Raw genomic sequence first — 24,872 nt, 5'->3', positions numbered from 1 at the left:
TCTCATCCTGGACTGTGGTGCTGACACTCACCAGTCCCCGGCCCCCTTCCTTCCGCTTGGCGTACAGCCTCCGGGTGCTGGACTTGGGGTGAAACCCTCCATGCATGGTAAGGAGCTTTCTTGTCTTTATGTCAGTGGCTTCTATCTCCTCCTTTGGCCAGCCTATTACCCCAGCAGGGTACCTGATCACGGGCAGGGCGTACGTGTTGATGGCCCGGATCTTGCAGCTGGATAGCGTAGTGGTTAGACTACACGCCTTTGGAACAGAGGATCGCAAGTTCGATTCCTGCCTGGGGCGTCTGTATCCAGTAAGGGTCCTAAGGCTAGACCCCCTATGCTAAGCAAGCCTACCGCAGACATGAGCGAGACAGATAAATATGAAGGCATGCCGGCTCGGACGTCGCCCGGATCAACAAGGTCCGCGTCAGGTGTTGAGGAACCAGGGCACCCTGGCGAAAAGTGGGCTACTGGAACAAGAAGGCATCGGTGGGCAAGAGACGAAAACAGGGCGTTGTTGGAATGCTACTACGCAAGTAACCCCGGCGGAAGGGGCTACATGAATAGGATGACGGACCTATGGATTCTTCGATATATATATATATATATATATATATATATGTATATATATATATATATATATATATATATATATATATATATATATATATATATATATATATATATATATATATGTGTGTGTGTGTGAGATGCAGCACTGCAGCTTTTCACACACTCAGTGTTTGCTGCAGTTCAGATAGGAAAGTTAATTTATATCAACTGTGGGAACATATATGTTATATATACATTAGCAGTTCTTCTGTTTGGATTTCTCTTACATCTCAGTCTGTTCTCTTCATTTCTCACCTCCTCCATCTGTTCCGTGGCCATTCTCTTTAATCTTACTCAGTCTGTTCCAGTACGATTTCTGGCTGTGAAATGAGCAATCTAATAAGAGTTAGTGTGAGATTAGCCTTTTATTTGGTGTTCCTCCTCCATTTTTCTCTCTCTCCCTCTCTGATGAAAATATATCAGTGCCACAGCTCTTGAGACTCTCTTTAGCAAGTGGTTGCAGCCAACCACAATCTCTTACCCAGATGTTAATAACCTTGCTGGTTGAGGTCTGTGTGCAGCGACTGTAAAGTATGAGCAGATAAGATTAGACGTACGTACCACCAAGGGCAGCAGCAGTCTGCATGTTCGCAGAATGTCATAAATTGATCTGGATATAGTACCATGTGTAAACTGAAACATTCTTTTGAATTTCCCAAATGGAGATTTTACCATTAACAGAGTGTCTCCAACTGCATTTACAGGACTTCCTCTCTCTGGCTTCTCCTCTCCTATGGCCTTCTCCCCGTCCACTGGCATGTCAAAGGCCAACTCTCTACTCGACCTGGGATCGAGCAGGTGAGATTATTACTGAGCAAATTACTAAACTGTTATTAGCATGTAATAAAGATGTGCTTGGGCTCTAGGAAAATGCTTTCAAACTAAGCAAGATCTCAATCCAGTAGAGCTCCTTTGAGATGTGGCGCAACGGGAGATTCGGATCAATGCTGCATGTGTGTACTACATAAGTGAAGTCATGCTGAAAGACGAATTTAGAAATATTTATGTCAGTTAAATTTAGGGTTTACTGGTTTTAAAACATCCCGTTTGTTATCTACACACGCTTGTTTGAGCACTCAGACAGATGCAGTCATGCCGTGATTTCAGCAGGAAAGGGTTGAGAATTAGAGCACAAACAGAGATGAAACTCCCAGATAACACTGAGTACAGGAAAAACATTTTGAAATCAGAGGGTTTTGGCAATAGCAGGAAGTTGTCTTGTTTAGAGTCGAAAACGTCAGAGAACAGGAATCCAAAAGCATTCTCAATGGGCGAGGTCATTATAGATCTTAAATGCTTAGAATGCTATGAAGGTTTATTAGTCATGACTATTTTTCTGAGCAACTACAATGTTTTTTTTTGTAAATGTTATATAGTCATCTGTCTATAGTCACCTAGACATAAGGTAGGTAGATCATTGGTCCCTGTGGTCTCCATAAGCCACTGTGTCCCCATTTCAGTCATTCCTATTCAGGGTAAGATATTAGGTAACATAAAACAGGCAAACAAAATGTTAAATAAGTTACTTGAATCTTCGTCACCAGAAATAAGCCCAAATTGCTGCTGCAGCTTAAAACATGTGGGGGTTGTTTTTTTTTTTTTAGCTGGTGACTTTAGGGGAATTAGGCCATCACATCAATGATCTCATAGTGTGTCATTTCATACTGTTTTGTGCCCACTGAATAGATGTTTTTTCTTTGTTTTTGGCCTGCTCACTTCTAAAATGAAATCAAAATTGAATTTTAGCTCATGTCTAAAATGAAATATAAGACTGCGACTAGAGGGGTTTGTAGTTTTACTTATGTGCCAGTGAAGCTTTCATCTCCGTTTTGGCATGATGTACTTTAATATCAGCCGAGGTTTGGAAGGTCCTCTTGCAGTTTCTCTGACAGCCAAGTCCTCTTGAATATCTAATATCCTTTGTCCACCTCATGGTGTTTTGAGTGGGTTTGGAAAACAACGCAAATAGTATCTGATTTCATTGTTTTGAATAGCTTAGTGCTTCACACAATAAGCCCTGACCTCAGGTGTAGGTGGTAAGGAAAGCATTATTAAGGGCACCAGCATACCAAGAAGTAAAATAGATGCAGTTTAATCCCACAGCTGCTTTTACCTTCCAGTTCTAGCTGTTAGACTTTCTAATATTAGGACAGATGCTTGATAGTTCTTTGAGGTTTTTCCGGTCTGTGCTTCTGCAATCTTATTACTGTGCGTATATACACCCAGAAAAACAATGCTTTGGCATCTCCTGTTGTCTTTCTGAAACCTTAATGAGTGTTGCAAGTTCCCACTCTGCTACAATTTTCAACCATGACTATCATGTGGTCTGGCATACTCATTATGGACTGGTATTTATATAGCACTTTACTTGTCTCACTGACTACTAGCCAAATGTAACCATACATTTATAACATGATTTATTCTATAAACTTTAAGCACTTTATCTGCTTCATATCCAGGAGTCAACAGTTAACTAACATGCATGTATTTGGACTGTAAGAATAAGGACCTAGAGTAAACCCAGTTTGAGCCAGCCACTTGATAGCGCTAACAATTCAACCACCGCACCCCACCGAATGGCTGATTATGATAACCCGAAAGTATGATGTTGTCTTGTTTCATTGTCCAAAAGTCATTGTCTGCTTAGCTGTTTGCGCCAGCTTCCTCTGCAGTTAATTAAGAGCTGAGAAATAACACCGGGGAGTCTCCAAGCAATTAGTGGTCTAAGGAGAAAGAAAAAGGCTGATCATATATAATATAATAATAATATTTTTTCAGTTCCCTTTAGGTGATTTGTTGACATATAGACACACCTTTCTTGTCTCTTACCATAGTTCCAATTCCTCCTCCACCACATCTTTGGCCAGTAACTCCCCAAAGATGGGCGCTAGTGATTGGGCCGTTTCTCAGGCCTCAAGACTCAAGTACCGTCAGCAGTTCAACACACTAGACAAGCTCATGACCGGCTACTTATCAGGTAAGTCCTGTGCACACACAAACATACGCGCATGAATTTAAACAAACATGAAATTCTCAGGACCACTAGGCTCCACATGAGTGCTCCTGTCAGAGTTTAAAAGCGAACAATTTAGGGTCAGTTTCACTTTGCACACATGCACTCCCGTTCTCCTGTAATTGCTCTTAACTGCACTTAACAGAACTTGGAAAGCACACAAACGTATTCACTGTAAGAGTTCACGTTGCTGTTCTGATCTGATCTACGTGTTACTTTGCAGGACCTCAGGTTAGAAATGCACTGATGGCATCAAATCTGACGCAGACTCAGTTAGCTACCATCTGGTGAGTGTAATGTGTGTATGTTTGTGTATGTTCTTGCCTATCTATCGTAGTGAGGACCAGTGACAGTTTATGACCATTGAAGTAAGGACATTTTGGTAAAGTGAGGACCCTTTTGCCGCTTTCCCCTATTTTTTTCAAGACCTCAAAGTCTGTGAAGTCTGTTTTAGGTTAAAGGTTAGAATTTGCTAATTTTACCCGTAAACTAGAGTTAAGAGGAGAGTTTACTTAAGTAAAAGCATGGAACTATATTAAGTGAAATACTGTGTACCACTCTTTAATGGTCAGATAATTGATTATGTGCTTCAATAATAAAATTGAGCTCTGCAGACAACGTAAATACCAACGCTGACTGTGTTAAAAGAGTTTAACCACTTATAAAGTTGGCTTTGAAGCATTTCTAATTTGACTATACAGTACTGTGCAAAAATCTCAAGCCATCCCTCATTTCATTATACTGTTAGGAAATGGGAAATAGGTGCAAACATAAATTCTGTATATGAGGCAAAAGCAGAGTTTGTACAGTTTGAGCAAGTTTAAAAGTCAATATTTGATATGTGTTTATTCTACAACACGTTCCTTAGGCAAGCAATCTTCCAGACTTCTTGAAGGACATTCAAGGAATCAGGATGCTGGCTGCCTGTTCGCTGTCAGTTTGACACAGGTTGCTGGTAACAAAGTGCCTAAACAGACAATTTGCTAAGTTTTATGTTATGCGTACACCCAACACTAGTTTATCCCTTGAGCGAGTACACCTCTTTCATGCTTGAATAATTCATAGGTCAGAGTTAAGTGGCTTAAAAAACAACAGCAACAACAAAAAAATTAGTCTGAAAATGGCTAATACATGGATTAGACTGAAAATGAGGTCAAAAGTAGCCAACTTCTAAAGAAACAGACTTTCAGAAAGCCTGGAGAACTAGTGCTCAAAACCACTTTAAAATATAGAGGAAAGTCTGGCTCCTTGGCAGCAAAATATAAAGAAATGAAGGGTGACTCACGACTTTTGCATCGTACTGTATTTTATTGGAACTGTGAGCCACAAAAGGAGCAAATAACACATTTGAAGTAATAAGACTCAGTAGTATTTTATAAACGTTATAGCTGTAATATCTGACAGTACTAAGAACATTACTTATTATCTGAAACCTTTTGTTTGCAGTGATGATCCCCTCATTCTCCTCCGCTTTATCAGCTGATGAATGTCTGTGAGCCCAGTACTCTTGATTTATATCCCAAGTTTCCTTCCACTACTGTCCCAATGCCAGAAACAGCAGAAGGATGCTTGCAGTGAAAAATCTCTAACTTCATTATCTTCTCACCATGATGTTCTTATTGACACACAGCACTGTGTGATTTGTCTGTAGGACCTTGGCAGATGTGGATAAGGATGGCCAGCTGCAGGCTGATGAGTTCATTCTGGCCATGCACCTGGTGGACATGGCTAAGACGGGCCGCCCTCTACCACTCACTCTGCCACAAGACCTAGTACCACCCTCTCTGAGGTAACACAGAGATTCATTTACAATTTTTTTTAAAAATTAACCAAATAGATAAATGAACAAATGTTCTTTTTGCTTTTGTTACAGAGGAGGAATTAAATCCAATGAGCTTGTTAATGGAACAGGGCCCTACATAACTCCCTGTTTAATAGACACAGCAGAGATAGAACCTGCTCAAAAGAACAAGAGCAGCGGTATGGCTTTGTGAATTCTGCATGTTTTGTTCCATTGGACGTCCTCTGTCTTACTTTGTAATACACCTATTTCTTTCCCCTCCTCTTAGTGTCCTTTGAGGACAAGCTGAAGGAGAACTTTGCAAAGGGAAGCGCAGAGCTGGAGAAACGACGTCTAGCTCTTGAGGAGCAGCAGAAGAAGGAGAAGGAGAAGAGAGAGAGGGAGGAGAGAGAGGCTCAAGAACGGAGGGAGAGGGAGGCCAGGGAGCTGGAGAACCGGAGGAGGCTGGAGGAGGAGAGGCGGCTGGAGAGGCAGAGAGAAATGGAGCGACAAAGGGAAGAGGAGAGGCTGAGAGAGCTGGAGAGGAAGGAGGTGAGTGCCGGAGCAGTCGGGTGATGCTGTCTGGGATCGATGGTCTTCTCTGATAACCTTCTGTCTTCATACTTCCAGGCAGCGAAGCAGGAGATGGAGCGCCAGCGGAGGGACGAGTGGGAGCGTGCGAAAAGAGAGGAGCTGGGCAGGAAGAAAGAGGGGGAGCAAGAGGAGATCTCTCGACTAAGGGCGAAAAAGAAGAGTCTGGAGTTGGAGCTAGAGGCTGTGGTGAGGCTACATTAACACTTATAAATATTCACACCTACAATTCACAGTGCTAATCAAAGCATGGGTGCACCATGATATCATTTACCTGGTCTCACAGGGGAACATGCACAAGCAGATCTCAGACCGTCTCCGCGACGCTCAGAGCAAGAGGCGGATTCAGAAGGCTGAGCTGGACCTCGTCAATCAGAAGAGGGACACCCGCGTTGCAGAGATTAACGCGCTTCAGCTCGAGTTTGAGGTTAACAGAAATGTTTCTCTCGGTTTTCTGCCCTGTCAGTTTTCTGCATGTGTGTTTTTACGCGCTCTCCTCTCGGTTGGTCGCAGGAGTGGCAGAGGAAGCTCTCACAGCTGGTTCCAGAACAACAGAGACTGTGTGAGAAGCTGCAAAACATCAGCCTCAACAAACTCCCGTGTGGGTGATAAATGCCTCCTCTCACGTCACACAGATTAGTCACTGGCCGCTGGTCTGACATGTCTCTGACCTTTGATCTTTGTAGCTGTGACTTTGACCTCCCTGACCGGGACTGTGACGGAGAAGACTGTAAACTGCCGGAGGCTGAAGGACCAGCTTGACATCCTGGAAAGGGAAACGACAGACAAACTGACGCAGATGGAGCAGTACAATAAGGAGCTTAAGGTCAGTGTTTGGTTCAGGCCACTACAGACTCATTCAGACCAAAGTTGTAGGGGAAAAAAAAGAACATAGCCTCTGATATCACCCATAAATTGTAGGAGGCACTTTATATTCTGTATTTGTACCGAGACGTGTATGTAGCACACTAAGCTGCCTCCCTTGGCAGTTCTTTAAAATCATTCATCACAATCTGAAACTATTTCTTCATGAAACTAACTTTAAGGCTAAAGTTGGGTTTTTCATACCCCGACTATTTAGCGTCAACATATTTTGCAAGAGAAGTTTCATAGTAGTGAATATAATCGTGCAGCAAAATTGCTTTAAGATGGATTGCACTGATGTTAAATGAAGCAAAAGCATACTGTTGTTTTTGTCCCACAGCTCTGGCTTGATATTAAATAGCACAAAAACAGGGCGTTTTCAACTTGCTGTGAAATCTTGTTCAACTGGTCACAATAGCTCTAGAGTTTCACCCCTTGGGCAATGGAAACTTAAACTATTTTTGCACACATACAGTCTCTGAAGTCTACGTTTGTCATCAAACAGCCTGATCATTTGATAGCTGTGAATGACGTCCTCTCAGAGTCTTATCATCAGTCTGATGTTAATAACTGGAGCACTAAAACACCTGCTCTCCCTTTCTCTTGGTCTCTGTCTCTTGGTTTGTTTATTTCTTAAGCAGCTTTTAAAGCTTTTAACCCCTGGCCTCTTCTCTTTCTCTTGTCTTCTTCTTCTCCCTGCTACCTGGATGTGTCTTCTTACTTTTTATTTTTGTTGTCTCTGCCTGTTCCTTTGTGACACACTTTTCTTCTTTGCTCTCCTCACCCATCGTCTAAACATTTTGTCTCCCTCCATCGTCACACTGTTATTTCCATAGCTCGGAGATATGGACGACTGTGTCCTCCGAGGCCTTCTGTCTCTGCTGGCCTGCCTCAGCCAGCTCTTCCTTCTCATCAAGGTTAACCCTCTTTCTCTGTCGCTTTATTTCCCACTCTGTACATTCCCCCCCCCCCCCCCTTCAAGCAACAATCTTAAATCTCCTTTCCTTTGCATCCCGCAATGATTTGATCTGCTCGTTCATCTTTTCCTGCTCTTTTGAATTATTTTTAAATGGAGGTTTTTGTTGGTACCATGCCTTCTTCCTTCGCTGTTGTTTCTCTCTGTGGGATTTGTTCTAGTCTGTGTTTTCTGTGTAAACAGGATGCACCCCGAGGGTAAAACGCACGCACACAGAATGTCTAACCTGCACAACTTCTGTGTTAGAAAGAAAAAAAATATACACATACACATACAGCATGCCTGCGTGTTTCTGTGAATGTTGCTGCTGTTTATGAGAAATCATAAATGGCAAAACAATGTTCATCTTGTCATGCTAAGTGCATCGTGTGGAGAAGCTGTTGTGTTGTGGTTCTTTCAGACTTTTAAGGCTGATAAGAACAAAGGTCTTAGACAGATATTTACATGTCTCCTTGCGTTGCACATTCTGTGACGGCATCAGGAGCTGAGGGAGAAGCAGGTGAGGCAGCAGGCTGTTCTGGACGACCTGCACAGAGTCAAAGAGGAGAAATTGAGGGAGCTCCAGAGACGCCGCGAGGAGGAGGAGAGAGAAAGGAGGAGGAGAGAGGAAGAAGAAGAGGCGGCCAGGTGAATCTCAGGGTTTGTCTGTATTACTCTTGCTTAGACATAATGTGGCTTTATTAAGCTGCATTTACTTCCCACAGACAGGCAAAGCTGGAGCAAGAAAAGAGAGAGCAGGAGCGGAGGGAACAAGAGAAGAGGGAGAGAGAGGAAGAGGAGGCACGGCAGAGGAGGCTTCTGGAGGAGCAGAGGGCCAGACAGAGGGAAGAGGAAGAGAGAGAGGCCCAGGCTCGCCACCGGGCAGCCCAGGAGAAAGCACAAGAAGAGGAGAGAAGAAGGAGAGAGGAGGAGGCAGAGGCGGAGAAGAAGAGGAGGGAGGCCGAGGAGGAGAAGAGACTGAAAGAGGTTGAGGAGGAGAAGAGGAGGAAAGAAGAGCAGGAAATGGGGCAGCAGTTGGCACCCAAGCTAACCACCTACAGAGCCCTGTACTCCTTTGTTGCTCGCAACGCAGATGAGCTGAGTGTAGACGCAGACTGTCTCATAGAGGTACGAAGCACACACCCGCGCTGCAAACACACAGGATATTCGTCTTTTTAAAATGTATTTAATATGTATTACTCAAAATATTGTTGCTTTTGATTATCAATTAGTTTTTGTGGGACCTGATCTGTTGGCTTTTTAGGCTCAGTGTCAGACTCGTTAGATAATTCCATTACAGTCCATTTAAAAAAATGCACCAAATGGCAGCAACACCACAAGCACGGTCCAGTTCAGTGGCTCGATTTATCAAAGGTGACACAGCGGTCAAGTACAGCTGCCAGCGTTGGCACATTTGCCACGATTCCAAATTGTCAGCGTGTCAATTCCTGTTCTAGAATACGAGGTTAACTCAGCTTCAAGCTGTGATTTCTTTTGCTATTTTTTGGGCTTTTTGTTGGCCTACTTTTTGGAATAAGAAATACAGAAAGAGTTTCACCCTTGGCTTGGTTAATAATCCATCCATTGGCTTATCCAGCCAGACCCTGTCCCAGCTGTTAGAGGGCAAGAGGCAGGGTACGCCCTAGAAACGTCACCAATCTGTCACAGGACTAACACAGAAACACAGAGAGGCTAACAAGCATTCACACTTACAGTCAGTTGAGATTCACCAGTTAACCTAATCCCACTCATGTCTTTGGACTGTGGGAGGAAGGCAGACTAACCACAGTCACCATGCAGACACCACACAGAAAGGTCCCAGGCTGTATTCAAACACAGGACCTTCTCACAGTGAGGCAGCAGCACTAACCACTGCACCCCTGGTTAAAAATCTATAATTATATTTTGATTTTAAGTAATCACTGATGGAGTTAAAGTTCAATCAATTATCCCCGTTATCCCCGTTTCCTCAAGGAGCATCAATTCTGAAAGTGTTAGAATTAAGGACTGATCACAAAACGTTTATCTTGATCCCCTCGCTGCGAATGACTGACTGCAAGTGAACTGTGTTTTCCGTGATGCAGGTGGATGAGCACACGGTCGGTGAGCCTGGCTGGTTGTGCGGAAGTTACCGCGGAAACAGGGGCTGGTTCCCCCAGAGTTACGCTGAGAAATGTCTGACCCCTGCCTCGACTCAAAGTGGTCCCACTTCACCTGGAAAAATGTCCTGTCTGCCACCACCACTAAACACAAGGTAACATGAAACAGGAGGAGCAGATTGAGATTGTTTCTAGGCTTTTAGCTCCTCTGCACTAAAGATAGAACTGTCTGGGTCTTTTTTTTTTCTGCTGACTGAAAGTCTGTAACAGCCACCTAGGTCGTTGTAATTTATGCCATAGCACTGTCAGGTTGTTTTTATTCTTTTCTTGGATCCTCCCCTAATGGTTTGTCCCTCTTGTTTTACCCAGACACCCCGATGTGGTGGAAAAAGGTGACAGCCCTCTTCCTGTCCAATCTGATGCTTCACAGGTAGAGCCTGACTGTTGTTTACTTTTATTTCCTGGCTAGATGACTCCTTATTCTTTATAATGAGCAGGTAAACTTTACTGTGACCTACTTCAGCAGCAAAAATGAAGCCCTGTTTCATTTTTGCCTTTGTTTAAAAAGGTCTTTAGTTTTCCAGTTTAGCATGTTAGCAAGATACAGTTAGATCCATAATTTGTGAGACAGTTTTTATAGTTTTTGCTCTGTATGTGAAATGCAGACTTTCAGCTTGAATTCAAAAGCTTCAAAAAGAAAATAATTTGCATGAGCTGTTTGGGGAATTGCAGACTTTTTGTATACCGACCCATTTTCTCAATAAGCGGACAGTTGACTGGCAAGCAGTTTCATGGCCAGGTGAGGTCTTTTCTCTTGCTATTTCAAGACAAATGAAGCAGAGAATAACAGATAAAGTTGATTCAGTTCAGATTTTATCAGTTTGCATTGCAATTACATATACAAGTTAAATATAAGGTCCAAAAAGCAAGTCAGAGCAGGTTGGGGAAGCCATCATTTGGCTGAAAAAGTCAGCTCGTGATCCTCTGCATACCACATTGTCTGTCAAACATAGGGGAAGCAATGTTATAGCATGGGTGTGTTTGCCAGTGAAACTGGGTCACTAGTGTTTATTGATGGTGTGACTGCTGATAAATGTAGCAGGATGAATTCTGAAGTGTACAGGGCTGTACTGTCTGCTCAGATTCAGTCATATGTTGTAAAACCAATCAGGTGGCAGTTTACGGGGCAAATGGATAATGACCCAAAGCATACTGCAAAAACAACCCAGAGCATGCTTTTCAGTTACTGAAGACAAAACTGAAGGCAAATAAGCAGTAGCTGATGGTGGCTGCAGCAAAGGCCCAGCAGACTATATAGAGGGAGGAAACATGATGTTTTTACAAGTATTAAAACGATCTTTAAATTTAAAATGGTGTTAGTTTGTAGGGGAGTGGGTATTAAAAATGGCTGTAGTTTGTCAACAGTTTGGGCAAAATATTCGTAAAACCCCTCGAATTAAAGCCGAAAGCCTGCACTTCAGTCATGTATTAATTGTTTCATTTAAAATCCCTGTTCTGGTGTGCAAAGGTAAAACTATAAAATGTGTCTTTATCCAACAAATTATGGACTTACCTGTAACACCGGCCAATTACCAGTAAGCTCAAAGTGCAATTTAAGCTTATGGGGCACGGTAATATTTCTTAATAAGTATCTGGTACTAAATTACAGTATTGGATAAATCAAAAGGTTGATGCAATGGTTGTTATAGTTTTAAAAAACTGTCACAGTCCTGGGTCTGCAGCCCAGTGTTTTGTGTGTTCGGTTTAAGTTTTATTCTGGGAATTGTGGTTTTCTGTTTTGCATTTCCTGTTTTACTTTGGAGAGTCCCCCGTCTGGTGTTCAGTGTTTTGGGTTATGCTTTCCCGTTGTCTTGTCTAATTAGGTTCAGCTGTGTCTCCCTCCTGTGTGCCATTTCCTTGTTACCTTGTGTGTATATTTAGTGTGTGGTTCTTCGTCGGAGGGTCTGCGTATCATTCTGTAGCTGTCCCCAGTTTAGGTTTTGGTAGTGGTTTTGTAGTAATTCTTACAGCCACAATAAAGGCTCATTTTAAGTTTGAACACTCTCTCCTGCATCGTTGTCTGCGCCTGGATCCACACCTCTCAATCTCCACACAAAAACAGGAGTCACCATGGTGGTTGTAGATTGACCTCACAAGGGCACGTCCGCCCTGTAGTTGCTGGTTGATTCAACCAAAAGAGCACATTCACTTCATGGCTAAAAGTTATCACTCTGTTACTGAAAAAGGTTCATGAGATCATTTAATCTTCATGTTTCCCTTCTTAGTTCATCTGTGTTATTATAGTAGTGTATATCTAGACTGTGGCATGATCAGAAATAGGTCTGCTGACATCAACACACATCTTCAGAAACAGCACAGCTGTATATTTATAGCTTTTCTCCAATGGGAGTTCTTCTCTCTGACTCTCTGTGGGTCACACACATTTACAGATGTCTGATGACATCAGTGTTGGCAGCTCTAGCGTTTGTAGGTCATGTCCCATGGTCCAAAGGTGAAATTAGCTGTGTTGCAAGTCCAGGGGAGGGGAGCGTCTAGTGATTGATTTCTTAGATGTACCCATGGTGACAGATCGCTGTTTCTTTGATCACACTCCTCAGTCCTCCGTTCCTCTGCTCGCTCGGGCCCTCTCGCCATGGTCAGCCACTTCAGAAACCCACCTCAGCCTTCCAGGCGGTTCGGCGACAGACGTCATCACCACACTGCTCAGCTTCTCGCAGGGAGACATCATCAGCGTGCTGCAGCAGAGGGAAGATTGGTGGCTGGGGCAGATCAACGGGATGCAGGGATGGTTCCCCAAAAGTTACGTCGCTTTGGAGACGGCTGGCAATACAGAGTAAGAAGACGCACATCCCTTTTGTGTAAAACCTTTAACAACTGAAAGACTTGCTTCACCATGTGTTTTTCCCATCATAGTGTGGATGCGTTGGACACATCTGATTCAGTTCAACTAGAAGGTAAGAGCAGTTTATCTGTGGAAAATAAGGTCTAGTTAAAGTCAGCGAAGGTTTCCTAACTGGTACTATTGTTGTCCTTACCAGAATACGTGGCCTTGTATACATATGAGAGCCCAGAGGTGGGGGACTTGACGTTTGTCGAGGGGGATGTTGTTTTGGTGTTGGAGAAAGAAGGAGAGTGGTGGCGAGGATGCGTTGGGGACCAGACAGGGCTCTTTCCCTCCAACTATGTCCGACCTGTAGAACTGCCAGAGGTGAGTCAAGCTGAGTTAATGTGGAAAAAAAATTGCCAAATTAAATTATTACTTTATTTTTGCTTTACATTTCATTTGTTAACTTTAGGCATCAAGACCTGGAGGTCCAACCAAGAAACCTGGTGAGAATGAACGCACAGGCGGACACTCAGTCGGTGTTTGATGACTCATTCTGTTATTCTCTTGACATTTAAATGATCGAAATTCACTGTTGGCTTTTTCTGGTTGGTCAACAGAGGTTGCGCAGGCAGTCACCACCACTGGGGCCTCAACGATGCATCAGCTTCGCCTGTCTCCGGGGCAACTGATCGTGGTGCTGGCCAAGAACTCCACCGGCTGGTGGCTCGGGGAACTGCAAGTAAGCTATACTAAAAGCTATACTTTTTTCATTTTTCTTTTTTAAAGAGCCATGGATAAATTGAAACTGTTAACATCAGAAAAATTACGATTTCAGCTAGAAATTTTTACTTTGGCTGCAAGTGCAGAAGGTCAATCGCACCGCCGAGCGCCGTGTAAGCACAATTAATGAGTCATTATTCTCCTAAATCCACCTCCCGGTTGCAAATGACACATTTCTGCCTCTCTGTGAAAGGAATTTAGAACATTATAATGTGACACCTACTGGATTATATGGCGACGAGAATGAAAAGCTTTATTAACAAAAGGTCATTGAAAACTTGTTGCCATTAGACGCGAAGCAGAATGATTGTGGAGGAAATTACAGTGCAGATATGTGGATATTTCCTTAAATATTAAGGTGGTCCTGTAAGGAAAAAACGCCTGAAATTTGTTTAGTCTTTTTAGTGAGAGTAAATTGAACTTTTGGTTTTGGATAGACAGACAAAATGAGCAAACAAAATGAAGACATTATCACTATGGATGTTTTAATAAACTAGTTAATCAGTCAAATGGCAAAAAGCAATCAACAAATTAAGGTATAGTAGTAGTATTTATTTATTGTCATTGTCACAATGAAATTGCGTTTGGGGCTTCCATACAACCCAAAAAAAGAAGAAAATAATAAATACCCCTTAAAACCCAAGTGTACATATTTAACCCAGTGTGACTCCAATGCAATAAGACAATCCTTAGCAGTAATGTTCGTAGAAATTCAGACAAAGACCTGAGAAACATGACAGAAATACAACAATGCAACCCATTCAATATAACAGTGCTGTCGTCTACAAAGGTCATCAAAGTGAAGGGTCATCTCTCTCTGCATGTTTTCGTGCTGAGGCTGCAGCTGTAGTTTGAGTTGAAGCTCAGAGTGCGACAGCAGAAGTCATATTTGCTGTTAGTACGTTCAGACAATAAGTCAATATGAGTAAGAGTGTCCGAGAACAGAGGGTTTCCACAGCTTTGTCAATCTGTGCATTACCCTCAGCAGCTTGCAGCTTGCATTACTGCGGCTGTTTCAGAGACTTCAGCTGAGCTTTAGTTTAATTTATAGAGTGAATGTACATTCCCATCATGAGAGAGCGTTCTCAAGGTTCAAAACTCTGCCTGTCAAAAAAATCAATTCATCAATTAATGTTTCGATTTAGGATTCAGAAACGATCCAGCAGAAGATTGGTTCACTCTCACTGGCTCTTCTCTCCCCTCCAGGCTCGGGGGAAAAAGCGGCAGCGAGGCTGGTTTCATTCCTCTCACGTTAAGCTCCTGGGTCCCTCCAGTAGCAAGTCTTCCCCCTCTCCTCTGCCAGGTGAATGCTGACACACGGCAAACACAGCATTTGATTTACTATAACTGATCTTGTTTAAGTCAGGTTTGTATTTACATTTTTAAATCTGTATATTTAGCTGAGAGATGCAGGTCGAAATTACTTGAACAACCACGACAGTAACTGCTGGAAAGCTTTTATGTCTATGACTTTGAAACTAATTTGGTAAAAATGCTCATTAATCATAAATTCCTGTCTCAAATTTCAGCTGACAGAACATAATCTTTCAGTGTCATTTCTGTTATTTAGTCATTTACAATGGAGCACCCTCTGCTTATTCTGTCATGCTGATATTTAGCAGACACAGACTTTACCATGGTTCCTCTCTCAGCCTGCAAACATTCAGCATTTAGCACTGATCATAGAAGCAGCAGAAGCAGATGGCGATGTTTTTAGTTTTAGGAGTCCACACAATGAATCCCCAACAGCAACTCAAAAATGAATGCAGTGACGTGGAATTACACACAAGTGCAAATATGTTTACATGAGATGTGCCCAGGTAGTGCAAATAGACTAGGCAGTATTTGCCATTAATTATATCAATAGCATTTAGGAGAAATGAGTCACAGACAATTTTAGTCCTCCAGACAGATGCCTGCCAATGACAGCTTGCAAGCTTTAGCTCAAACAGGCTACGCAGCTAGTGTTCCTGGCAGTGCCATATAGCATTCTAGGGCTCTGCCTTAAAAATGACCAAAATCCAGCACGAACTCCTCTTGAGGTGACTGTTGGGACTGGCCTGTGGCTAAATATGCTAAATAAATAATAAATAAATAGTAATTGAGAGGAAAGTGTCTGTGCTTGTGTTTGCCATGCAGATGCTGGTGCATGTCCGTGCATGAATGTCTGTGGCTAAATAAATAAATATGCAGAAATAAAATGGTAGAATGAGCCAAAATAAAGGTTGTTGAACCTCTCAGCCGTAAAAGGCTGATGGGGTGTTGTTGTCGCCCGGCCGGGTGGGCAGCGTGAATACTCAAGTTTGTGAATGCAAGAACTCGAGAACAAGGTAACGTAGGATTTTAAAATTCAGATCATAGATGCATCTACTAGAAATCTCAGTGACCTCAAGGTCAAGATAAGAGGTCAAATTTTCTAAAAGACCACAGAGGAGTTTCAAATTGATACCACAGAGGTGCATCTACTATGAGGCTGAGGCTTAAGACTGGAGGCTGCCAGTATTTTTAAATGTTTGGTGCCCAAGGGAAACCATTTCACTATTTTCACCTACTTTTAATGTCATCTTGGTCTCTTTAAGGCTTTCTTAGTTCTGTTTTTATACATTGGCCCTCATTGGGTCATTCTACAAATCTACAGCAACAGATTAAGCTTCATATGTCAACTCTGTTCCCTCAGTATGCCAAGTTATTGCAATGTATGACTACACGGCTGCCAATCAGGACGAGCTGAGTTTCTCCAAGGGTCAGCTGATCAACATCCTCGACAAGACCAACCCCGACTGGTGGAAAGGAGAAGCCAACGGGGTAACAGGGTTGCTGCCCACCAATTATGTCAAGATGACAACAGAATCAGACCCCAGCCAGCAATGTAAGTAAAACTTTAATCCTCTTACTGATGGACTGTTTTTTTTTTTTCTAAATAAAAAATAATAAGACAGTTAGCACACATGGAAACTGATAAGTTGTGTTTATCAGCTGTAGAAACAAACAAAAATGTTGGTTGGCTTGGCTCACTCCAGGTACAGTAGATTCCTTATCCATGTCAGACCATGGAACCACTGATGGTAAGCCTCGAGTAGTTGGTTCAATCAATCATTGAGGAAATTGGTGAACATATAACCATTACACTTAAAAGGCTCATTCCCATAAAAAGCTTCTGAAATTGATTAATAGAAAATGTTAAATTTCTTCTCCACAAGGCAAAATGATTGGGCCTTTTAAGTATCCCGGACAACATCAACAATTTCAAATCATCAAAAGGAAAGTTTGACATTTTGGGCATGAAGCGTGATGGATACCTCTCATCGTATTGTTAGTTAATTTAATCCAGCCACGCTCTGGCTGCAGTTTTTATATTAAGCAGACTAATATGAGAGTGGTATTGATCTTCTAATTTAACTTGCAACCACAAAGTGAACAAAGCGTATATCCCACGAATGTCAAACTGTTCTTTTAAAACAGATGCCGCTGACAAATCACCCCGGGCAACAAAATAATAAAGAGCGAAAGCTGATCTGATTTCAAACTGACACATTTTTCATCATTTTGGTCACATTTCTGGAAACGGCAGCTTCGCTTTCCCTCTCTGAATGCAACACACGGGAAGGCGGTCATTTTCCTCACGCGTATCCCGCTCGCTGCTCATTCATACGTAGCTGCTGAGAAATTTTAAAAAGGCCGATTTCTTAATGAGAGGTGTGCGCCTGAATTAGTATGCACAGCTTGCGTGTTCTCCTCACAGCAGCAGCTGTTAACAAGCGTGAACACACGAGCTCTTTAATTAGGATGAACTTGTCGAAGCCACAGACACAAAACGCTCTGATATTCTAATTCCAGCGAAGGCGTTGTCACTCGCACGCCCGCCACACGTAAGGCCGGCGAAACAAGCTGCCGAAACAAGAGCGCGAGAAATCGCCGTCTGCAGCTGATACGATGAATAATAACATTTACATTTCCAGAAATGCATTATTAATGCGCCTGCATGTGAGTGTCCAGCATTAATATTAAAGCTATATTAACGTCTGCTGTCTCTCCATCTCTTCATCATCTCACTTCCCTCCCTTCCATTCCTCCACTTCATCTGTTTTTTCCCCTCCTTTTCTTCTGTAGGACAGTAACGCTGGCTTTCCTGTCTCTTCTTCCTCCTTTTCCTCCTCTTCCTCTTTCTCACCCCTTCTGTCTGAGCGATCCCGAATTGCCCTGTCGCAACAGGAAGCCCAGCCGCCAGCAAGAACGGCCCACCTCCGCACTTTCCACCTCACCCGTTTAGGACTCTGGTGTTCTGTGCTTCTCTGTTACAAACCCTGTTTTTTTTCTTTGGTTTTTGTTTTTGGCGTCCTACCTTCTCAGCTTTAAATGTAAATTTATTTCACCGTACACCCCTTCCTCCTCTCCCCCCCTCGCTCTCTTCTCTCCCTTGTTTTCATTTCTGTTTCTTTAACTAATTAACCAAGGGAGCGAGGCAGAGGCAGCTAGACATGAGCTTTCAAAGCTTTTGTCCCCCGTGATACAAAAGTGTGGAAAGCGTAGTTTTGCTACAGATAAAAGGAAAATAAGAGTTTGATTACAAAAGTATGGAAAATAATATGTAAGAAGCATCGGTTTAGTTTTCTAAATTAAAGCTATAAGTTAGTATGATGCAGAGTATTCTAACAGGGTCACTCATTCTTGCACTAACAACATTGAAACCTTGCTAAAAATGGATCAATGTGAAGACTCGCTGTTGCTTAAATCACCGGTAACCTTGATTGCTGCTTGCTAACGCATCGCTTGAACTGCAACTGAGATGAAATTGATTGTGATTTTATTATTCGATGCTTATGCACTCTGCCATTTATTGACGCTTCCAAGTACTTAAAATGACACCCACCCTGTACTGAACTGTGATATCACCAGCAAATACATATTTAAAAAAAGAAAAAAAAAACATGCAAACATTAGCATATCAAGAATAGTCTGAGAGAAACATCTACCACACTGCTGATATATAGGGTTATCATCAAAAGTTTAAATGCACTCATCATGGGCTAGAATGGTGCCGTAATTTTGAGGTTGCACAGCATACATCTTTAATGTCTTAAAAAGAAATGGTTTGAAATTATTTTAGATTTTCTCTAATCCACGTCGCTTTGCAAGTTGGACTTTGACCACACTGGTAGCCATCACCAAGCTTCTGGTGAAATTCTGGCTGGATATTTGAGCACTCTTCTTGGCAGGATTGGTAGTTCGTTTGAACTGGTTGGTTTCCTGGCACAGACCCGGCTTTCAAGCGTAGTCCACAAATTTTCAATTGGGTTGACATCAGGGCTTTGGGAAGGCCATTATTCATTCCAAAATCAGATTTGATGTGTGTTTGAGATCATTGTCCTGTAGACTAAAGTGTCCAACCATCTAGCTGCTGATTTGAGTTGAAGCTGAAGAATTTGGAGATTAGTCCTTCTTCACCATTGCATTCACTTTGTCCAGTGTACCAGTACAAGCGAAACAGCCCCAGAGCGTGATGCTACCACCGCCATGCTGAACAATTGGTACAGTGTTTTTAGGTTTGAAAGCCTCATCTTTATTCCTCCAAACATACCTTTTGCCATTGTAGTCAAATAGCTCAATCTTTGTCTTGCCTGACTTTTCTCCAGATGAAATTTGGCTTGTCCATGTGGGCAGCTGCAAATTTCAGTCAAGCTTAAAGATGTTGGTTTTGGACAAGGGGCTTCTTTCTGAGTAGGCACCCTGTCTCTGTCCATGGTGATATAAAACACACTATGGACACTGTGTTCCAATATTTTCTAGTTCATGTCAGGTTTGAGCCTTGGTGGTTTTTGGCTTGTTTTTGAAGATTCTAATTAATTTTCCTTTCATCTGAGGCCATGTCCACACTAATACATTTTTGTTTGAAAACGTATCTTTTTCTCTCTGTTTTGGCCTTCCGTCCACACTGAGACGGCATTTTCGGTCAAGGAAAACGCAGAGTTTTAAGAGCGCTCTCCAAAGCGGATACATTTGAAGACGCAGTTTTCGCGTCGCAGTGTGGATAACAAACCCAGAGCCTTTTCGAAAACGATGACACATTTTAGTCATGTGATGCAGTCATGTGAGTGTGTGAGCGGAGGGCATCACACAGCAGTTGTTTTGTGTGCTCTCAATTCTGACAGCCCTATTAAAGATTAATTCAGTTTGTACATGCTTCAGGTAGCTTTTCTTCAAATTCTTTGACTCTCAATCGCTTTTGCAACTTTGTACTTTTGTGTTACTCGCAGCAACAACTCCACCTCATTGTTAGTCCGTTTAAAAAAACTCGGTGCTTTTCCTCGACATTTTGCCGTGACGTTTCAAAGAGCCGGAAAGTAAATAAACGACAGACAGAAATAAGGCAGGTTGAATCGTCTTGCGTTTCACGCATGCGCAGTACTGGGACGTAAGCGTTTTCGGCCGTTTCGATGTGGCTGAACAACTCTGTGAAAACGCATGAAAACGATAGTGTGGACGTGGAGCGTTTTCAGACGTATACGCCGTTCTCAAATTTATCCGAGCTAGTGTAGACGCAGCCTGAGGGTGACATCGTGGGTTTTGCCAAAGTAGTGGCAGTTGTTTAGTAATGACTCCAAGAAATCTTCCCAACTCGTGTAATTCTATAATTCTGCTTCTTATATCTTCTCTGAGTTCCTTGGACTTTCCCATTGTTCTGAGTATCCGTCAATCGAATGAGAGTTGTCAAACCTTTTTATGTTGGCAAAGAGAAACTACCAGTTGTAGTAGAAACTATCATGAGAGGTTAATAGGCCTCAGTCTTGTCGAGTTAAAAGCTATTGTAGAACCTTGTTTGAGTCTGTGCATATATTTTTGACATTGTGTGGATTATAGAAGCTCCAAAATCAAGTCAAGCATTTAGAATCAGTTCTTGTTTTTTAAAGTTATTAAACATGTATGTTGTATAATTCTTCCACTGTGGAATTAATTATTAAAAGCCCCAAATTACCATGACATTCATGCTCGTGATGCGTGTATGTAAACTCCTGACCACAACTGTACATCCACCTTTTGCCAAGATTGAACCTCAAAGACTTGAACTACCAGCTGAGTCTTCCACTGCTCTGTCACTCAAGCATTAGCTACTTTATCCATTTACACCTATGCAATCACTAGGAGTGAGCACTCCACCATGAAAGGTGCTTTATTTTTCTTTACCTTAGTGTTCTTGGTAGCAGTGTTGTTAGCGTTGGCATCGCTTATGTTCATGTACTGCGACTACAATGTGCCTCACTCTGTGCATTAAATGTAAATTAGACGTCATCGAAGTGATAATAAAGGGAGATTTTAACATGTTTTTGAACGCTCGCTGTATTTTCTCACACACCACATCAGTGATTGAGAGGAAAGTGTTTGTGCTTGTGTTTGCCATGCACATGCCGGTGCATGTCCGTGCATGCATGTCTGCACGTGTGTTTGCATGCGCATGGATGTGCTCCTGTAGGGTGTGCTGACCTGATGACGCTCGACACAATGACCCCTCAGGAGAGGAAAAGGCAGGGTTACATTCACGAGCTCATCCAGACCGAGGAGACCTATGTCGAGGATCTTGAGCTAGTGCTAGAGGTACCGACGGAAACATCGGCATATTTGAACATTATTACCACTTTTCTGTCATTTTTTTCCCGTCCTCACCTGTTTGCATTTGTTTCTGCCTCTTAGGTCTTCTACAAGCCCATGTCCGAGTCAGGCCGTCTGACTGAAGCTGAGATGGCAGTTATCTTTGTTAACTGGAGGGAACTGATTATGTGCAACTCCAAATTGCTCAAGTAGGTCCCACGTGTGACATTGTTATGAACCATACTGACATCTAAACTATTAAACCCTACTGCTCTGCTAGAATAAACATTTATGAACTCTTTCTGTGAAAACGATCAAAAGCAAATGCACAGAAAAATTGACACTTATTTCATTTCTGCAAGTCCATAGACTCTGAAGGCTTGCAGAACTCATCAGATACTCCATCTATTTATGTTTTGTGAGGTTATGAAATGGTGTTTCACATCCTGATCATCTGTGACCTCCCTCCAGAGCCCTGCGTGTCCGTAAAAAGACAGGAGGAGAGAACATGCCCGTTCAGCTAATAGGAGACCTGCTGGCGTCGGAGCTCGCGCACATGCAGCCGTACATTCGCTTCTGCTCCTGCCAGCTCAACGCCGCAGCGCTGCTGCAGAGCAGGACCCACAACCAGCCTGACTTTAAAGACTTCCTCAAAGTACGAGCCTTGGATAATGGATATTGTGAAAGGAAAAATAAATAAAACGTTTGCTTTTGTCAGATGCAATAAAATATCTCTGCCTCCTCTTGAGCAGAAGATTGCAACTAACTACCGCTGTAAAGGAATGCCGCTGTCCAGCTTCCTCCTCAAGCCCATGCAGAGGATTACACGTTACCCTCTACTCATCAAAAATGTATGCAGAGAAATGCTGTTTATATGTAACTCCATGAATCCCGCCTACCACTTGTTTAATATTCATCTCCATGTCTCTTAATTTGTTGCCTGTGCTGTGCTTCTTGGTAAGATCTTGGAGCACACCCCAGATGGCCACGCAGACCGAGGCCCTCTCCGAGAAGCTCTGGAGCGAGCCGAGGAGCTGTGCTCTCAGGTCAATGAGGGGGTTCGGGAGAAGGAGAACTCAGACAGGCTCGAATGGATACAGAGCCACATGCAGTGTGAGGGGCCCATAGAGGTAAGGACACTCAGAAACGAGTATCTCGACTCTCGAGTCCCTGCTGCTATATTAAATATGGCCTCTGCAAAGCATTTCATGTCTGACAAGTCTTGAGCTGTTATGCAGGGACAGCAACAATTCCATTCTTAACTACAACGCTTGACAGTTTGCTTATTTTCGAACAACTTTCCTCAGCCATGCCTTGTTTTCTCTGCACTTTTTCCCCCCCAGCACTTGGTCTTCAACTCGCTGACTAATTGCCTCGGGCCTCGCAAGTTGCTCCACAGCGGTCGGCTGTACAAGACCAAAAGCAGCAGAGAGCTGTGGGCTTTCCTCTTCAGTGATTTCCTCCTCCTCACACACAGTGCCAAACCCTTCTCCTCCTCAGGATCTGACAAGTTATTCAGCCCCAAAACAAGCATACAGCTCAAGATGTACAAAACAGTAAGCTAATCTAAGGTATAATATATATAAAAATATATATAAATGCACAGATGAACTATTCTTTCTCATCGTTTACGTTCTCTCGGCATTTGCCGATATGCATTTCATCTCCGCCAGCCTCTCTTCCTGAACGAGGTATTGGTGAAAATGCCACCCGACCCATCCAGCGACGAGCCGCTGTTCCACGTCTCGCACATCGATCGCGTCTACACTCTCAAAACCGAGACCCTGAACGAGAGGCACGTGTGCAAAAATCTCGCGTTCTGTGTAACCACACGTCCGTGTTTCTGCGTGAAGCACTCACACATTTTTACTGCTTCCATTAGGGCAGCGTGGGTCCAGAAAATCAAAGCGGCATCTGAACATTTCATAGAGACAGAGAAGAAAAAGAGAGAGAAGGCTTACCAAGGTAAACACAGCTACACGCTCATAAATATGTCAGCTAATATTGAGTGTATTGACTTTATCCCTTTGCAGAGCAAGCTGGTATTCCTATCATCTCCTCCGCTGCTCCCTTGTTAACTTTCCTTGTAGTGCCGGCTTGAGCTGAATGATATAATGACAAGCAGTTTCTTAGTGTCATCTGACCTGGAATCTGCTTGATCTGAAAATGATTGTTTGGTGGTCTCTGTGCAGCACCTTCACAAGTTTTCAGGAAATCAGACTCTACGACTCGTCCCTATGACCACTAGACTGTTTTCACCTACAGTGTCATATTTATACCGTGCATCGTATCGTTTAATTTTGGAGTAGTCATTTGCATGCACTGGAGCTTGAATGGAGTGCTTTATTTTTACTTCCTTTTATTCCAGAGTTGACATTTTTCAGTCTGCATATTAAAAATCTACAATAAGTCAAGCCCCCTGCCAGGGTTAACAAAGTGTTCTTATTTGAACCTTGAAGTATGCATGTGTGTATTGTTCAAACATTATCCTAATTATGAATGGATGCTGCGTTTTTGTCATATATCTTACTGTCTTCTGCTTATTTTAGCACGCTCTCTAAAGTCCAGCGGAATCGGTCGGCTGCTGGTGACAGTCATTGAAGCCCAGGAGCTCAAGGCCTGTAAGCCCAACGGTGAGGCCCCGTGGCAACATGACAGTGCTAATGCATGCTTTGTAATTAAGTCCCGTTAACTCCTTTTCTCTTTAGGTAAGAGTAATCCTTACTGTGAGCTGACAATGGGAGCTCAGTGCTACACATCTCGACCAATCAGCGACACTCTGAGCCCAAAGTGGAATTTTAACTGCCAGTTTTTCATCAAAGACCTCTACCAGGATGTCCTCTGCGTCACCGTGTCCGAGAAAGATCAGTTCTCACCAGATGGTCAGTGGATAAAGGACACGCACATGCACTCATGCATAAAACAGTTGATTATTAGGCTTTTTGTCTAATTTTTCCTGCCTATACAGAATTAAAGGAACACTTAAAGTCTTGGTTTTCCTCTATTAAAGTAAATCAGCGGTCTTAACTACTTTTTTTTTTTCTTTTTCTTTTTTGTCCGATGAGATGCGTTTCTTTTTCTCATTTTAATCATCTTACTAAATAAAAGTCTCCTCCTTCCTCTTTAGATTTTCTCGGCCGCGTTGAGGTTCCCGTGGCAACGATAAAGAAAGAGATGGAGAGCAAAGGAGCAGCAACCCGTCGCCTTCTGCTGCACGAAGTCCCTACTGGAGAAGTTCACGTCAAACTAGACCTACAGCTTTACGAGCCAACCAAATGAGGAAAATACATCTGAATACTCCATTAGACACACACACCACTTAATAATAGTAATGAAGGACCATTAAAGTGCCTTTTTTATGCTCTTGCACATTACGCAATAATGGGGATTTTACTGTCCCTGCTTGTTCCACTGACCCTGAGCTTTTCAGCGACCTCAAACGATCCAAAACACGGAGATGATTGCCAATATTTTCATAATCGCCAGCCAGAAATGGAAAGTAACAAACGAGACTCAACGTTTCACCGGATTTTTACATTTCACTTTCGATTTGTAAATTCTTTTTTTTTTTTCCGGCGCACTGCTAATTAAAGAATATAACAACATATCAGCCAGTTACACACACGTGTGGACAGTCGCACACTGTCTCACGTATCTTTATATTACAACTGCTGCACACTGCTGTATAATGTAATGTCAATGGTTAGCCTTATGGTGTAAGCTTGAGGTTTCATGGCAAGTACGCCATT

At 42.7% G+C, this 24,872-nt stretch overlaps 1 protein-coding gene across 1 annotated transcript in view; it reads left to right on the top strand.

Annotated features, from left to right (window-relative positions):
- Positions 1 to 24,630, top strand: part of itsn2a (intersectin 2a) — a 46,654-nt gene extending 22,024 nt beyond the window's left edge. The window contains exons 7-38 of the mRNA XM_085371785.1: positions 1,314 to 1,407; positions 3,444 to 3,586; positions 3,846 to 3,909; positions 5,274 to 5,411; positions 5,496 to 5,602; positions 5,692 to 5,954; positions 6,033 to 6,182; positions 6,280 to 6,420; positions 6,507 to 6,594; positions 6,680 to 6,819; positions 8,315 to 8,460; positions 8,538 to 8,940; positions 9,897 to 10,066; positions 10,281 to 10,341; positions 12,530 to 12,765; positions 12,846 to 12,886; positions 12,971 to 13,140; positions 13,229 to 13,262; positions 13,377 to 13,498; positions 14,746 to 14,842; positions 16,217 to 16,408; positions 21,008 to 21,129; positions 21,226 to 21,332; positions 21,595 to 21,778; positions 21,876 to 21,974; positions 22,086 to 22,253; positions 22,467 to 22,679; positions 22,797 to 22,918; positions 23,006 to 23,088; positions 23,673 to 23,756; positions 23,832 to 24,005; positions 24,251 to 24,630. Coding sequence (XP_085227911.1) covers positions 1,314 to 1,407; positions 3,444 to 3,586; positions 3,846 to 3,909; positions 5,274 to 5,411; positions 5,496 to 5,602; positions 5,692 to 5,954; positions 6,033 to 6,182; positions 6,280 to 6,420; positions 6,507 to 6,594; positions 6,680 to 6,819; positions 8,315 to 8,460; positions 8,538 to 8,940; positions 9,897 to 10,066; positions 10,281 to 10,341; positions 12,530 to 12,765; positions 12,846 to 12,886; positions 12,971 to 13,140; positions 13,229 to 13,262; positions 13,377 to 13,498; positions 14,746 to 14,842; positions 16,217 to 16,408; positions 21,008 to 21,129; positions 21,226 to 21,332; positions 21,595 to 21,778; positions 21,876 to 21,974; positions 22,086 to 22,253; positions 22,467 to 22,679; positions 22,797 to 22,918; positions 23,006 to 23,088; positions 23,673 to 23,756; positions 23,832 to 24,005; positions 24,251 to 24,402 — 4,508 coding nt within the window. The 3' untranslated portion in view covers positions 24,403 to 24,630. The remainder of the gene's footprint in view (positions 1 to 1,313; positions 1,408 to 3,443; positions 3,587 to 3,845; positions 3,910 to 5,273; positions 5,412 to 5,495; positions 5,603 to 5,691; positions 5,955 to 6,032; positions 6,183 to 6,279; positions 6,421 to 6,506; positions 6,595 to 6,679; positions 6,820 to 8,314; positions 8,461 to 8,537; positions 8,941 to 9,896; positions 10,067 to 10,280; positions 10,342 to 12,529; positions 12,766 to 12,845; positions 12,887 to 12,970; positions 13,141 to 13,228; positions 13,263 to 13,376; positions 13,499 to 14,745; positions 14,843 to 16,216; positions 16,409 to 21,007; positions 21,130 to 21,225; positions 21,333 to 21,594; positions 21,779 to 21,875; positions 21,975 to 22,085; positions 22,254 to 22,466; positions 22,680 to 22,796; positions 22,919 to 23,005; positions 23,089 to 23,672; positions 23,757 to 23,831; positions 24,006 to 24,250) is intronic.
- The last annotated feature ends 242 nt before the right edge of the window (positions 24,631 to 24,872 follow it).

Source organism: Diplotaxodon limnothrissa, linkage group LG15 (genome assembly GCF_057381915.1).
Source record: "Diplotaxodon limnothrissa isolate DT_005_m linkage group LG15, D_limnothrissa_male_GT1.1, whole genome shotgun sequence".
Taxonomy (NCBI): Eukaryota; Metazoa; Chordata; class Actinopteri; order Cichliformes; family Cichlidae; genus Diplotaxodon; species Diplotaxodon limnothrissa.
This window is presented reverse-complemented; position numbering and strand designations above follow the sequence as displayed.